General features: G+C 42.7%; 1 protein-coding gene across 1 annotated transcript in view; it reads right to left on the reverse strand.

The window, feature by feature from the left end:
• Nucleotides 1–14,923, reverse strand: part of ECT2L (epithelial cell transforming 2 like) — a 502,849-nt gene that overhangs the window by 84,333 nt on the left and 403,593 nt on the right. The window contains exons 19-20 of the mRNA XM_069234316.1: nt 9,159–9,315; nt 3,078–3,143 (exon numbers count right to left, since the gene is read on the reverse strand). Of these exons, the coding sequence (XP_069090417.1) occupies nt 3,078–3,143; nt 9,159–9,315 (223 nt within the window). The remainder of the gene's footprint in view (nt 1–3,077; nt 3,144–9,158; nt 9,316–14,923) is intronic.

Raw genomic sequence — 14,923 nt, forward strand, 5'->3', positions numbered from 1 at the left:
AAGAGGCAAAAGGCAGACTGAGGGGGATGAAAGCTGCTACAAGGCCCAAAGACCTGTCCATAGCATGAGAATCCTTGAAACGCTGAGTCTCCCTTGTCTCCGAAGAGAAGACGGCCACCAAAGGGCATGGCCATCAAATAGGCTTGGACATCCCCGAAAAGGCAGAGGTCCTCAACCAGGCATCGCGCCTGAGGGCCACCATCAACGAAACCGCTCTGCTCAGTGAGTTGGTAATGTCCAGTCCAAATCAGATCATGAACTTTGCTGAGTCTCTCCCATCAGCAACTGCTTGAGAGAGTATACTCCGGGCCTCCTACGGGGCCAGTGGCAGTTTTTGCACAACCGTATCCCACATCGCATGGGAATAATGGCCTAAAAGGCATATGGTTCACGGACTGCAATTCAAGGCTCTTTGAAGAAAATATCTTCTTCCCAGTATGTCTAGCCTTTTGGATTCCCCATCCGGTGGTGGGGAAGGGAACACGCCCTGGGAGGTGAAAGCTTGGATAACCAAGCTCTTAGGGTTTTGCTTTCTGACAACTTGGGTCACCCGAAGCAGGGCGATGACGGAGGGCAATTGTCCTGTTCACAGGAGCCCCTGTACTGGGTTTAGACAAGGTACCCAGTTGGACATCGGTAAGGGCTTCATTAAACGGGAGCTGGGGTTCGGAGGATGAAGCTCCAGGTTGAAGCGCCTCTGTCCGGAGGTTAGTCTTGACTGCCACCAAAGGCACCCCAAGGTCTATGAGTTTGGCTGGTCTTTGCACCACCACCATTGAATATGAAGATGCCTCCTCCATAGCCATGGGTGTCCCTTGGGGCCAAACCAAAGTCGAACAATGCTTTGACTTCTTGCTCTTCCTCTTGTACCCTGACTTACCCAATCGTCCCGCGGACTTGGAGTGGGATGACGATTGAGGACTCTGCGACTGCTCCCGGGACCTTTCTCTCGACTGGTACCTCGGCTTGCGCAGAGCCGAGCGTCCGACCGCTATCATCTTCTGGGACCGCTCCATCAAAGCCTTTGGATGCATGGCCCAACACTTCGGGTCCTGGTCGTACCCCAGACACCAAAGACATACCAGGTGTGGATCTGTCACGGACATCGCCCGATGACAGGATCCACAGGGCTTGAACCTGGTGTTCCTCGATGACACGCTTGACGTACCAGAAGTTAAGCAACTCAAAAAAACTTTCACAAAAAGTAGAGAAAAAAAAAACAGTCAAAATTTACTGTGGAGTGGCTCTCTTAAGATCAGTACTGGCTGGTGTGGCATGAAAAGAACTGACATCAGCGTGTCAGGGTGGCGCCTATATAGGACCCACATCATATCCGATGCGGACAACGCTAATGACATACACAGAGCCTTTCAACACCAACTAATGGTGAGCAAGGGTACTGCTCAAGAAAAATCTTCAGATCCAGGTTGACACCTGGGGAAATTCTAAGGTAAGGAATCTGCAACTAGATGCCTCTATCGGATGTGATGTGCACAAAAGTCCCCTCTGATGACTACCTGGTGGAGTATGCAAGCCCACTGTTTGACGAGTGGAGGCATGAAGCCTCCGCAAACATCCCATTTCAATGGAATGGGATGCACTGTTGATCCACCTTCAAAGCAAAATCAAGGATAACTCCAGCCCACTATGAGGATGCAGTTTGCTACCATCACCACTGTCACATCCTCTGGTAACCCTACATAGATCTCCAATGACCTGGCACCCCAACTTGACAAACAAACAACAGTTACCCCTTGCCCGTTTCAGCTGCGCAGACCACACTGCACTGCCAGCACAGCTCCTTCAGGCCCACGTCCCCTTCTTACTTCCCTCTATCAGCAGCAGTCCCCCAAATGCCTACCTTCTAGCATCTTTGCCATGCCAAATTGTTTGCCCAAGTTTATATCACCCCTGATTTTTCATACAGCAATTTCATATAGTTAAGCCATTACTCGTGTCCTATGTTTCTAACAATATGATGGTTTACACTGTCTCTGTAATTGACGCCTATTAATCCTGTACAATAATTTAAGAACTACATGTATGTCAACACTGTAACTGAAATTTCTAATAAAAATGTTTAAAAAACAAAAGGTAGTAAACTTACATGTGCAGAGATCTTGTCATAGAAAATATTTGAGAGGTAGCGATTTCCACTCATAGGTTTGTGAATTGCATTTTGTAGTAAGTAGTATTACTGTAGCACTACTTTTCTTACTGCAAAATGCAGTTTGTGGCTCAGGTACTGAAAACAATGGAGCAGCAGCGGGCTATAAACGCAGGCTATAGCCTGCTGGTATCATCTTTCCCATGCCCTAATCTGCAGCCTCTGTCCCTACTGCCTCTCCACGGTATATGGATTGCACTAGGGAATGAGAGAGGCTGTGGATGACGGCATACAGGGAACATCTCCCCCTTCCTACCACACTTGCAGTGTCACTGGAGCCTCATAAGGAGGAAGGGGAAATTGTCCCCAGCTCCTGTCTCCATCCATCTCCTAAAAAAAAAAAGGCAGTTTATCAGAGCCAACGGTGGATCAGGGACTGACTGCTGCCCGTTTTCACAGCTCTGGCTGACCATGCCTGACAGTTAACTTCTGTGACATTACATGCGGCAATTAAATGTTAGATATACCTAGCTTTTGTAAAATGCTTGGTAGCTTTCAAGCACCAGTGGTTTTAAACTCTGTGTCTCACATAAGGCATTTTGTTAATTAGGATACTCCACCTTATTGCGTAGAATGTTCTAGTAGTCTTGTAGCCCTTCGTAGAGGGTCATACAGGCTAATAAAGTCCCACTCCATTCTCGTAGGTCATTGCCTTTGGCTCAGGCCTTTAATGCTTAGGCACAACTATATAGGCCTGCAAAGCCAGTTACAGTGGGCTATAAGTGATTAATCGGTCATCTACCTCATTTGAAATGTTCAAACGCAAAACATATTGTACAGGTCTGAAATGGTACAATAAAATAAGAAAGGGTAATTATTCAATTCCTTCTTCCAAGAGCCAAGGAGGTTGTTGGGAAGGCGAAAGGCTTTTCTGACAAGCATAAAAAGGCATGATAGGAAAAATACTTACTGGACATCCTTTGATCATTTTCTGTGCGGTTGTCATTTGAATATCTTTTTCAAAGTTTAACTTTAACTAAAAATGAAACCAACATATCAAGTTAGAAATTAATACAAATATTAGGATACAAGTGACATAGTTTACAATGAATATAAAATATACATGTAAATTCTGAAATGAGTCTTATTTATTGGGGGTTGAGGGGCAGGCAACAAACATGATAGAAAAGCAGCAAAGTTTCCCAGTCTCCAAAGTAAACACAAGTTAAGAGAAATTTCTGTCAATATTTATTGCGAACACCCAAGACAACGACTTCAAAATCTCTTTATAGGCCCTTTACCAGAAGGAACCAGAACACATTTAAACATTCTCTTTAATTTAAAGTAATACAATGATTAAACCACCTTAACCTAAATCAGTCATTGCTGGGAAGTGTTGCTCAGGGCTAAAGAAATGAGGTTTCTCTCTCCAACAACATTGTCCTCAAACTTCAAATGTGTAGCTCATAGTCACTCTCCTGACTTCGTGTCTGAAGCCTATCTAGGAGACAAGATGCCAGCTTTCTTTGAAACCTTTTACACTAACTAAAAGACAAAATCCTGACCATAGATTAATTATAGTGTTAATCCTGTACACAAACATTCATAACATGCTTAATGCCTCTACACACCTATGGCCCATTAGGTGCATAACATTTTTAAAAACACACCCATTAGCAGTAGAGAGGTTGTAGAAAAATAGGTAGAGAACTAGGATGCCACTATGCAAAGTATAAAAAAAAATAACACACTCATTGGATGATGTCACCGGTGATGCCATCAGTGATGTCATCAATGATGTAATCTGAGATCTTATCAGGGATGTCACGAATGATGTCACAGACCTGTCATGAGTGATGTAATATTTGAGGTAATAAACAGTGCATGGCGTGGGCGCACAGGAAAGCAATGGGGAGCATTCAACCTATCAATCAACTCATTCATCCATCCATTTACCCTTTCACTCATTCGTCCATCCATTCACCCTTTCACTCATCCATTCGTCCACTCTTTCATCCAGCCATCTACCCTTTCTCTCAGTGATCTATCTTTCTCTCATCATCCATCCTCTCTCTCATCATCCATCCATTTACCCTTCCATTCATCCAACCACCCTTTCCCTCTGTCACTCATCTATCCCTACATCCATCCTTTCACTCATTTATCCATGCACCCAGACATCCACCATTTCACTCACACGTCCATCCATCCACCTTTTTATTTATCCATTCGTCCACCCTTTCATCCAGCCATCCATCTATCTACCATTTCATTCCTTTTTTCATTCTTTCACTTATCAGGCCTTACATCCATCCTTTCACTCATCTATCCATTTACCCTTTCACTCATCATACACCTTTTCATTCATCCAGTCTTCCTACCTTTCACTCATCCATCCCTACTCATTCATTCATGCATCTATCCATCCACCCCTTCACTCACGCACACCCATCCACCATTTCACTACCTTACTCACACATCCATCCATCCTTTCACTCACTCACCTTCCTACCTTTTTGCGTTAATTATCAGCTTTTGTCTGTCGAATTGCAGACAGAAAAGGCCAATCAAAGAAAAACGACCCCTGCTATGGCTGTTAAAGCAGGGGGTTGATGATTCCCCAGGCAGGAAGCCAGCCATGTACGATCTTCGTCAGTGCACTGCATGCGACTGGGCCTGCAAACAACCCTCAATGGGCAGCCTACTCCAGCCATGCATGGTGTTTGGCTGTTCAGCAGACAGCTTCTTGCCAGGGAAGGGTGTTGCATATTAGGGGATGAGGTGCACTGCCCTGCACCTCAAGCCCAAATGGGCCATGGGGACCCCATCTCCGGGAGCCATACCCCTCATCCTGGGGTCAAACATATTTATATTAGTGAAGGAGGGCAAGTGGTTGCCCTCCCTGAGCCTTCCATTCCAGAGCCAAAATGGGCCTCGGAGACCCCATCCCAGGGGCCAAATTCGAATTAATAGTGGAGTGGACATGTGGCCCCCTCCACGAGCTTCAAAAGGTCCCGGGGTCCGATTCTCCATGTCCAAACAGATTTATATTAGGGGAGGCTCAAAAACACCAGATTTCTAGATTACTTCTGGATCAAGGAGAAGAGCTAAAGAGCTGGAAGAGGAGTACTGCCCCTCTGCCTGGAGTGTGCTTTGCTGGGTTGCCCTGCACTTCCTGCCTCTACCTTAGAGAGGACAAAGACTGGACTTTGTAAAGTTTCCCTGCTTGTGAAGTGTCTCCAAGGGCTTAGACTGAGCTAGCCCCCTATTCCGAAGTCTCAGGGCCATCAAAGACTTCCTCTGCCAGCACCTGAACTCTCTTGCTGAGACTCCCACCCTGCCAAGTGGTGCCCTATCCAGTCCCTGGGCCCCTGAAAGGAGAAGCTGGTGGAATCAAGACTGAAACCAATGCACCAGAGCAGAGCGGGAGAAAAATCGGGGCAGCACCCGCCTCGCGGATGAAAAATCGATGCACCACCTGCATCGCAGCAGGAAAATTGACGCATCACCAACACAGCACAGCTCTTCACCACCGTGCAACAAGATTTCTCAAGCATCGTCGCTGGGTGTCAAAACCACAGTAAACCTGCACGGATCCAAGACTGCCTGTCTGGAAATTGACGCATTGCTCTTATGTGGGAGAGAAAAATGACACATTGCCTACCCAACAGGAGAAGAATCGACGCACAGCCTCACTTGTGAGTCAAGAATCAACACACTGCTTACTTTTCCGATGCACACTCGCCCATGCGGCTTTATTTTTGACACATATCAGGTACTTTGTATAAAAGCAACACATTCATTGATTTCTATTGATTAAGCCTCTTTTTAATGTAAAAAAGTAATACCTTTGCTTGTGTATGTTGGATTTTTGTTGTTTTGGTCTTGTTTGATTTAGATAAACATTGGCTATTTTTCTATACTGGTGTTGTGTCTCTTTTGTGGTGTTTTCACTGTATTACTATGTGTGTTGGTACAAATACTTTACACATTGCCTTTGAGATAAGCCTGTCTGCTTGTGCCAATCTACCCTGGGTGTGAGCAGGGGTTGTCTGAGGAGTGTAACTCCCTTACCCTGACTAGAGTGAGGGTCCCTGCTTAGACAGACTGCAAACTGACTGCCAATCAGAGACCCCATTGCTAACAGGGAGACTGTTGGCTGCTGGCTGTTCATTAGGTATGCAGGGGCACAGGTCTTTTTACCTGTACTATTGGAGAAGCATCCACTGAAACTCTTCATATCCATATAGCCTCCTTTACCCAAGATCCTACATTACCACTTGTATGCTTGCTGTGTGCTCAGCCCCCAGAGTAGAAGATGGAGGTTAGGGTTAAGGCCACCCTGCTTCCCTGACAACGAAGTGGCCAAAAAGGCCTGCACTTCAAAGACACCAAGTTCTTTTCATTATTTCTGGTATGGAATTCACATTCAGCCCAAAGATGTCTCATACCACAAGTCTTAAGATAAAACCAATTTGGCTATGTGTGGAACAACGCAAACATAATAGGGAGATCTGGACTGTGCTTTACCCGTACAGATCCCAGTGACCAGTATTTGCTCCTTCGTTACTCTAGGGTAGGAATCCTGAATAAATGCCACAAACGTGTACCCTGTACTTGTCAGCTCTGAAATTTAAAGTTAGCCTACCTTCTAAATGCACTCATTTCGAGTCAGCCGTCTATTTTAGACAAGGCCTTGCTCTCTAAATCCGGTGCCTAGTGTACGCTTTAACTTAATCCTGAAGAATAAGCTGTGAGAAGGGCAACAGCTTGGTGTCTAGACTGTGATGCATTCCCTCGCTAAATGTAAGCTCACAGTCTCGGACCCTGCTGCTCTGTCACAGATAGAAGTCAGATGGCCCAGTGTCAAGGGGAGCTCCTCTGAGCTCAAGGGCAAGGAAGAGAGTGGGGCTTCCATGGAGAACGACTCAAGGAAAGAGCAAGGTGAGGAATAGCAAGAACCTGTAGAACATCTAACATGCACCGAATCTGAGCAGACCAACATCTGCATCACAAGATGGTCAATGACATGCCAGAGACACTAAAGAACTTCAATTGCAGGTGAATCTGTACTGTCCTCTCACCAGCCCCCTGGGCATCTATCTTACAGCCAAGAAATGTTCACCTTGGGTCAGGAACCACTTGTAAGCAGGTTGTGCAACCTGAAGAAAAAATCACAAACCCCTCTGATGACTGAAGGAGACTTTATAACACACATTTCCAGCCTGAGACGAACATTATGGTTTGAGTTTATTATCTTCATGTGCTTCAAACCATGAAACTTCCATCTAATTGTTTTTCAAGATAAACAGATCCCTTGTGGCAGAGGAGCCACCACACCCCTAACCTATATCTCTCGTCTGTTTATTATACTTTTCTCTCTCCCTTACTCCCTCAACTATTTTTTTCTTTAGCCTATTCCTCTACCCTTATCTATACCCATTGATGTCTTAAATGTACCCTGTTGTAGACCTTCCCATTCTCTAGTCACTCTACCTACCTATAAATTAATAACTCTGTCACGGTCTATAACCAGGTACTGCTTCAATCTGTCTATAACCAAAACGTTTTATCACCACCTAAAGCCTATTACTTCTACCACTCCATCTGCACCTTCACAGTAGCCCCCAACCTTTTCCTTACTAACCCTACTTATTGACTAGATACTTTACTCCAGCTTATACCACCTGTACGTTGTCTTTTACCCTAATTAATCTACCTATATCTTAGTACTTCGAAACCATTCATAAAGCCTACTACCCAACCTATTCCCTAGTACAGCAGTACTTAACCATTTGGCCTCCAAAGGATGACCCTTGAAAGCTGTGGACCTTTGCCTTAGTCATTTTAAGAATTTAAACGTCACAAAAATACAGAATCAAGTTTACATAAAAAATACTCATTTTTAAATATTTCATTTAATTCACAAATAAAAAAAATGTTTTAACTTCAAAGAAAAGTTTGGAGTCTTTCCAAATTTGGTTTTAGTTCTGAAAGACGAAGCAATGTGCTGGAGTCTAGCATTTCACTATGTCTTTTTGCTCTTAACACATATACTGTCTTTTCGTTGCTGTTGTGCTTGAACTGAGGTCACCAATTGTCCAGACCAGACTCTGTTTGCTGTACTTGTCCTGCTCCTATGAATCAACCTAAAGATACCAACTTAATTTACAGCATCCAATTTCAAACACCTTCAGGTGTACATAGCATTTTAAAATTGTGATTTATACACTTTGCTTTTCTATGTCTATGTGGTATGTTAACTTACTAATATTTAATTTTCCAAGCTGTTGTGGACCCCATGAGTAGGCTTCTTGAACCCCTGCCGTAGTACTTCTACTAAGGCCTATATCTAAGTACATCTACACCCCTTTATAGACTAGTATTTGTAACCTTTCTCCTCTACTCCTAACTATGCCTTTTTTTCGCTACCCCCACCTATACAGAATCCCTTACCTTGACCTAAATCTTATTGCTTTTTCTCCAACTTACACCCTATTACATCTACCTCCACTCTGTTATCACGCACACCCACCTGTAACACTGACCATACCCTGATCTTTCTTCCCTCCCTATAAAACGTATCTTTATCTATATCCAAATACAGACAGATAAAGTCACATGTAACACAACATACCAATCCACTCTCCAAAATAATAAACTCACTAACACCTCTGCATAACTCTGACTACATCAGTGCTTACTTTAAAAAATTCAAACGGACAGTTGCAAGTTTGCACAGAGCTTTGTATTGTGTAGGTAAACAAGGACAAGCCCACTTGGCTAATTTGTGTGATTGTTGAACCATTGTTGCAAGGTAATATGTCACTCTAGAAACAACAAATAAACACACAACAAAGAAACACAAATACAGAATATTCTAGACACAGGATGCATTAATACAAACTCCGCAGTTTGTAACAGTTCAAGTCAAAACAATTTTAGTCACAGTCAATAAGGTTTAAAAACAAATAATCAAAACAAACTGATTTCCTGAAACATTGAGTATAAAGCTGAACGGAAAGAAGAGGCAATCCTACTTTCAACTAACCTGGCTAATGTAATCTCTGTACTGCTTCAGCTGCTTAATTGCAGCAGTCAGGTCTTCACGGTCTGCATGTTCTGGGGGTGTGTGAAGCCGCACAGCATACAGGAGATCAACATATTGCTCAAATCGAAGCGAGGGGGTCAACAGCAGCTCCTGCAGACTATACAGATACATGTTTTCCATACATTTATGGCAAGTGGGATTTATAAAGGCCTAAAAGCAATCTCTTTGGACAAATATGGCATTTAAATGCATTACATGTTTTCTCTTTTTTAACAAACAATATGCTCATGAACAGTATTTTCTTAAAACACATTTAGAGAATTTGGAAAATACAGGATTACATTTTCTTTACTGTTAAAAAACACTGACACAAAAAGACAGTAACCTAAGCAGTTCCATATGGTTATGTTTCCATTGCTTCCTTCTGATTCACAACTTCCACTCTTCGCTAAAGAACAGATGGGTGCTCTTGTAGATCCTTAAAACTTGAATATTCACAGGTTTTCCTCACCTTAGTTGCACTTTCGCTTTTTTGTGACAAAAATTCTGTATGACCATCTCCAGGTGTTAATCATCTTCTAAATCAAGGTTTTACTATATTAGCAGATGAAAACGTTGAGCATAAATCACAAGAACTTGATTTTGACTAGAATATGACAACAATATTTATACATGAAACTTAGTTGATGTCAGTTTCAGGCACTTATTGTAGGACATGTGTTATGTCTTTATTGACTCCAACCTTAGATTAAAGCTGGAATCGAATGGCCAACCGTTCTCTCAGTGAAAGGTTTTTCACAAATTTGTTATTTGCCTTTGTCTATAGAAAATTTACAGCTGTGATGTTTGTTTCCAATGGGTAGGATGTTTGATTGGGACAAATAGAGTAATCAAGTTTTTTAAGACATCTCTTGAAACATTTATAATTTCTGATCTGAACAGATGCTTCTAGTGTGGCAAGGGGAACCATGCTGCACGGCGAGATCCTGAAATTAGTAAGGTACAGTTAGCTGCTTTTCCCCCAATATTTTTTCACCCCGTGATGCATTTACAGAAATGGCCATTTAAAGACAGGAGACCATATGATATGCATTCACAGTGCTCAACAGATCACAGAAGTTCGAAATTACTTTCCGACAGACCCACAATTGCAGTAGACTTTTCTTCATAGACTGTGGTTAAGTATTCACTTTACAGCTAGGGGTGGGGTGGCAAGTGGGATTTTATTAAATATGTGTTTTAACCCAACAATGTCAATCTTGTACAAGAATGACATTGCTACAGTTTATAATTCAGTTTCACTTAGCTGTCTTCTTTGTCGAATGACTGGCACACCCTTTAATACATTACTGTTACCGGAATCACTATAATATAGAAATGCTTCAAACCAAGGCACCAAATATTGTGATTCCAGATAACAACAAAAGTGGTCAAAATGGCCTACATTTGAATAAGTTTTAGAAAAATTCTCAGATGGTGTCTTAACCCCATTCTTTCATATTAGAAACCCTATTTTAGATGCCTTATTAAAGCCTATGTGTAGTGTAGAAGTTTTAGGGTGATCATTTTGTTTTCCTTATAATAATAATCTCCCTTGCACCAATGCACACCTGTATCTGCTGTCTGCTGTTCAGGCAAGGATTGAGGAGAGCTGAGAGATGAATGATTGAATGCCGGTGTTCCATATCCATTTTGGCTTCAGCACCTGAGTCTCCAGTTTTGTGCTTGATGTGTTCTTGAGGGCTGTAACAGTCTCTCATTGCAGAAAGTTGTCATATAAAAACCAGCAAGAACATCTTGTACAGCCATCTTGGCCGGACAAAATCAGCCATAGTTTCTTAAAGAGAGAACACTTCTACATGCAGAACAGAGGAGTTACTTTACTGTGAAGAAAAATAAGGCCCAGATTCAAGAGGGCCCAGCGCCATTCCAACGCCACATTCGCTTCATTTTTTTTACGCTAATCTGGCGTTGGAAGGCCAAAAACTTTGTGCCATTTTTACAAAGTGGCGCAATGCATGCATTGCGCCACTTTGTAACCTCTTGCCTCACATTATGCTTGCGTCAGGCATAATGTATGCAAGGGGGGCGAAAAAATGGCGCAAAGAAATCTAAAATATTTCTTTGCATCATTTTTTCTGGGGTTTTTAATGTCTGCTCTGAGCAGGCATTAAAAGGAGGCTCCCATTGGTTTCAATGGGCCTCTAGGAGCTTAGCAGGATTAGCGTCAAAACTTTTGATGCTAGTCCTGCAAAGTGCCAAACTAATGTAAAAAATTATGGCGCTAGTTCCCTAAGTACTAAAATGGTGTGATGTATTTTAAATACGGCGCAACCATGCTGGCTTTAGGGGGGGCAAGAAAAGTGGCGCTGCACAAGGTGGCGTTCCACTTTTCACAAATCTGCCCCTTAGAGTGCAAGCTATCACTCTTGTGATCAAACATTAACATTTCAGATTCTTCAGTGACAAGAAAAAAGGGCTTAGCGCTTGTAGTCAAGGGTGCATTGTAATATATATTTAGAAAAAGGAACCTCTGTCTCTTCTAAAGTTAAGTCTGAGGGCACAATTCGAGAACCTGTCTGTTAAATCTCAGATTAACACAGTCTTTTAGTCCAGTTTTCACACACACTGTTTAATAGGGAAGATTCCCCCTTTTCACACTGAATAACTCCAAATAGGGGGTTGTTATGTCTTAAGTTTTATCTTGCTTCAGCTGTTGTAATTGTAAAGCAACAGTGGCTCCAAAATGTACACCGTCTGAAAGATTGCACCCCTACGGGAATTTCTTGATGTTTGTGCAGCACACAGAACCTTGCACTGGCTTCCAGCACGTCAAGAGGTTCTGTTTCAAGACTCCTCGTTTAGTACACCTCACTGGGCCCAGCAGCTTGAACTGTGGTGTGGCCTGCAAGTAAGACACCCACGCTACTGCAAAAAGGAAAGGTTGCGGCGAGCAAAACGTGATGTGGCCCAGGAATACAGAAGGTACGCCTGATACTGCCAGGAGAATTAATCCAATGCCGCCGAAAAAAAAGATAATGGGAACTTATGTGGGCCAGAGCTGAAGCAGGAGCACCAAATGTGAAATCTGTAGTCAGCAGGATGGGAAAACCACGGGAGCAAACAGTAGGCCACAGAAAGTTCTTTAGAACCTACCGGAATGCTAAATCTGATAGTTACGGTGAATTCAAATTGAAGTGGTCCAGAAGAACTGGATGCCGCAGGGAAAACATTTAAAAAACATAGAATTAAAAATAAATCAGCCCAAGTGGCAGAAGAAGAAAAGGCTCTAACTCAGCTGCAAAAGCCATTTACTGTTAAATCACAAAGAGCAAAAGTGAGACAAATAAAGAAAAGAGTAAAAATCCTTGACCAAGACTTAAACAGCACAGAGTTCATAAAGATAAGCACCTGGGGGAAACCAACATGTCATAATGCAGACTGGTTGGGAGAAATGCCAGGAGAGTGCACCACAGATCTTTGAAGGTACGCAGTGGTGATTACCGCTGTACAGTGGAGCAACACAGAATCACACTGAGAGCAACAGTTAGGATACCTTGCTGTGGGTCAGATGCCATGGATTGTGTTGTTAGAAAACACAAAATCACCCCAGCAAAGAAAATTGGACAAATAAGCATTCCTCTACAGCAGACTGCCAGCAGATATGCACATCCCACTACAAAAGACTGAGGTGAAAGAGGGAACCTCATCATCCTCGGAACCAACATCAATGGCGGTATTGCTGACAATAAACAACTGCAAGGTTATACTGGAACAAACAATCATTACAGTAAACAGTAAGGTTTACCTATTAAGAACAAGTGTTAGGAAAATAAAGAGTTGAGTGAAGAAAACTGAACAAAACCTTGATGGAATGTCCAAGGAAGTAAAGACACTGAAGTCATCCGTAAAAACACTGCAGATAGAAACTAAATCAGATCAAGGAGAAACAATATCCCATTCATAGGGATTCCTGAGCAGACAGAAGGACCAAGTCTGAGCAGCTTATAGAGGGCTGGATAATGAAAGTCCTCAACCCAAATATCTCTCTCATTTTTTTCCTCAGTGGAGAGGGTGCACAGAAGCACTAACCTGAACTCTCACTGACTATCTTTGTAATCATCATGATCACAATGCCATACTACAATAAGTAAGAAAACAATGCCCAATCCAAGATGGTAACTCCACAATTCTGTCCTTCTCAGATTTCACAGTGGCAGTACAGAAGCAGCTGAGAAGTCCTGACTCGGTGAAAAAGGCTCTCTGTGAAAAGGCTTATAGTATTTTAGATATGCCGTTTCCAATGATGATTAGTGTCTGAAGAAAAGATATGGCACTTTACAACACCAGACGAGGAGTGGGAATAAAGCTAGTGTCCAATTAGCAGGCCCACGAAAGAACACAGAAGGCTTGGAACAGTACGAAAGAAGACAAACATATCAGTGAAACAGAAGTTGAGTGCAGTCCTCATACTCAGGTATATAAGGGCACAGGTAGGTGACTTTTAAAAAATACCATGACAGAAATAACAATACAGTTGTTCCAACTGACATAGAATTAGAAACTGAAGAAGAAAAAGAGGGACAATGACCTGAAATGCAAATGAAAGGGCAGGCCAAGTAAACCCTTTGATTATTCTTCCTTATGCGTACGACAGGTGTAACAATGGGAGCAGATTACTGGCCTTGTTGCTCCAAGACAAGCAGGGAAATTAGAGATATTAAATGAGAGGAAACAGAAACTTTGTCCTTTACGGTCTAGCAAAATATTATATATGGGAGGAAAGGAGGGAAATGGTGGTACAGCGCCTGGTGCATGGCAAGGTGAAACAAAATCGTACCTTCACCTGTAGACCCCCCTCCTGCTCCCTTCACTGGTAGCGTAAATGGAAATGTGATTCTACTACTAGTTAGTTGCTTATTTGGTGTTTGGGAAAGGTGACAAAGCACAACATGCGTTGAAGTGTGGGGCAGTTCTTAGCCTGTAGTACAATTGTGTGGGATAGGGGAAAGTGAAGTTGTTCGATACACTTCAAGTATTTGGCATAAAGATGTAACATTAAAAAATGAGGAACGAAGTGAAGGAGAAGCATGCCATGGGAAACAGAAGTACATAAAGCATTAAACCCATATGGCAAGTGTATGTCCTGGACTACAAATGGTTGGATAACAGTATATAAATATGCACTTTACATCAAATCAGAGAGCTGGAATAAAATATTTACAAGAAATATAGCTCAGAGAAAACTGTTTCCACTTGATAGGTCATGGGGTAATACAAACTACTTTGTCATTCAGGCAACATCTCAGGATTTAGGGGTGTACCAATTAGGATTCATAAATTCACAACTTTCAGAGTAAAGGTAAAGGTGTGGAAAGACAGTGAGGGACGCCATGCAGTAACCTTGGGAACACATGAAAGAGAACAAGTCACTGGCTATAGCCAGCTATTTTACAGAACATATGGGGTCAGTAAAAAGTGCAATAAGTGAATGGGAGACCGTTAAGACTCTCATACAAGATACTATAAGGTGACTCTAAGAGGGAAGGGGCAGAAAGGAAAAACAGAGGTGTACAGCTATCATGGCAGGGATAAGCTTGAAAAGAGGAGCTACTGATGGCCCTGGGGACTGCTCCTTCTCCCCCGGCTCCTACTATGTCCTGTCAAGCAGGTCCTGCTGTCACAGAGCAGACCTTTCATCTCTGTCCTCTGCACGCAGGTATGTGTGCAGTGAACAGAGATGAAAGGTTTGCTTAAGCAACCAC

The sequence above is a fragment of the Pleurodeles waltl genome, chromosome 5, assembly GCF_031143425.1.
Source record: "Pleurodeles waltl isolate 20211129_DDA chromosome 5, aPleWal1.hap1.20221129, whole genome shotgun sequence".
Classification (NCBI taxonomy): Eukaryota; Metazoa; Chordata; class Amphibia; order Caudata; family Salamandridae; genus Pleurodeles; species Pleurodeles waltl.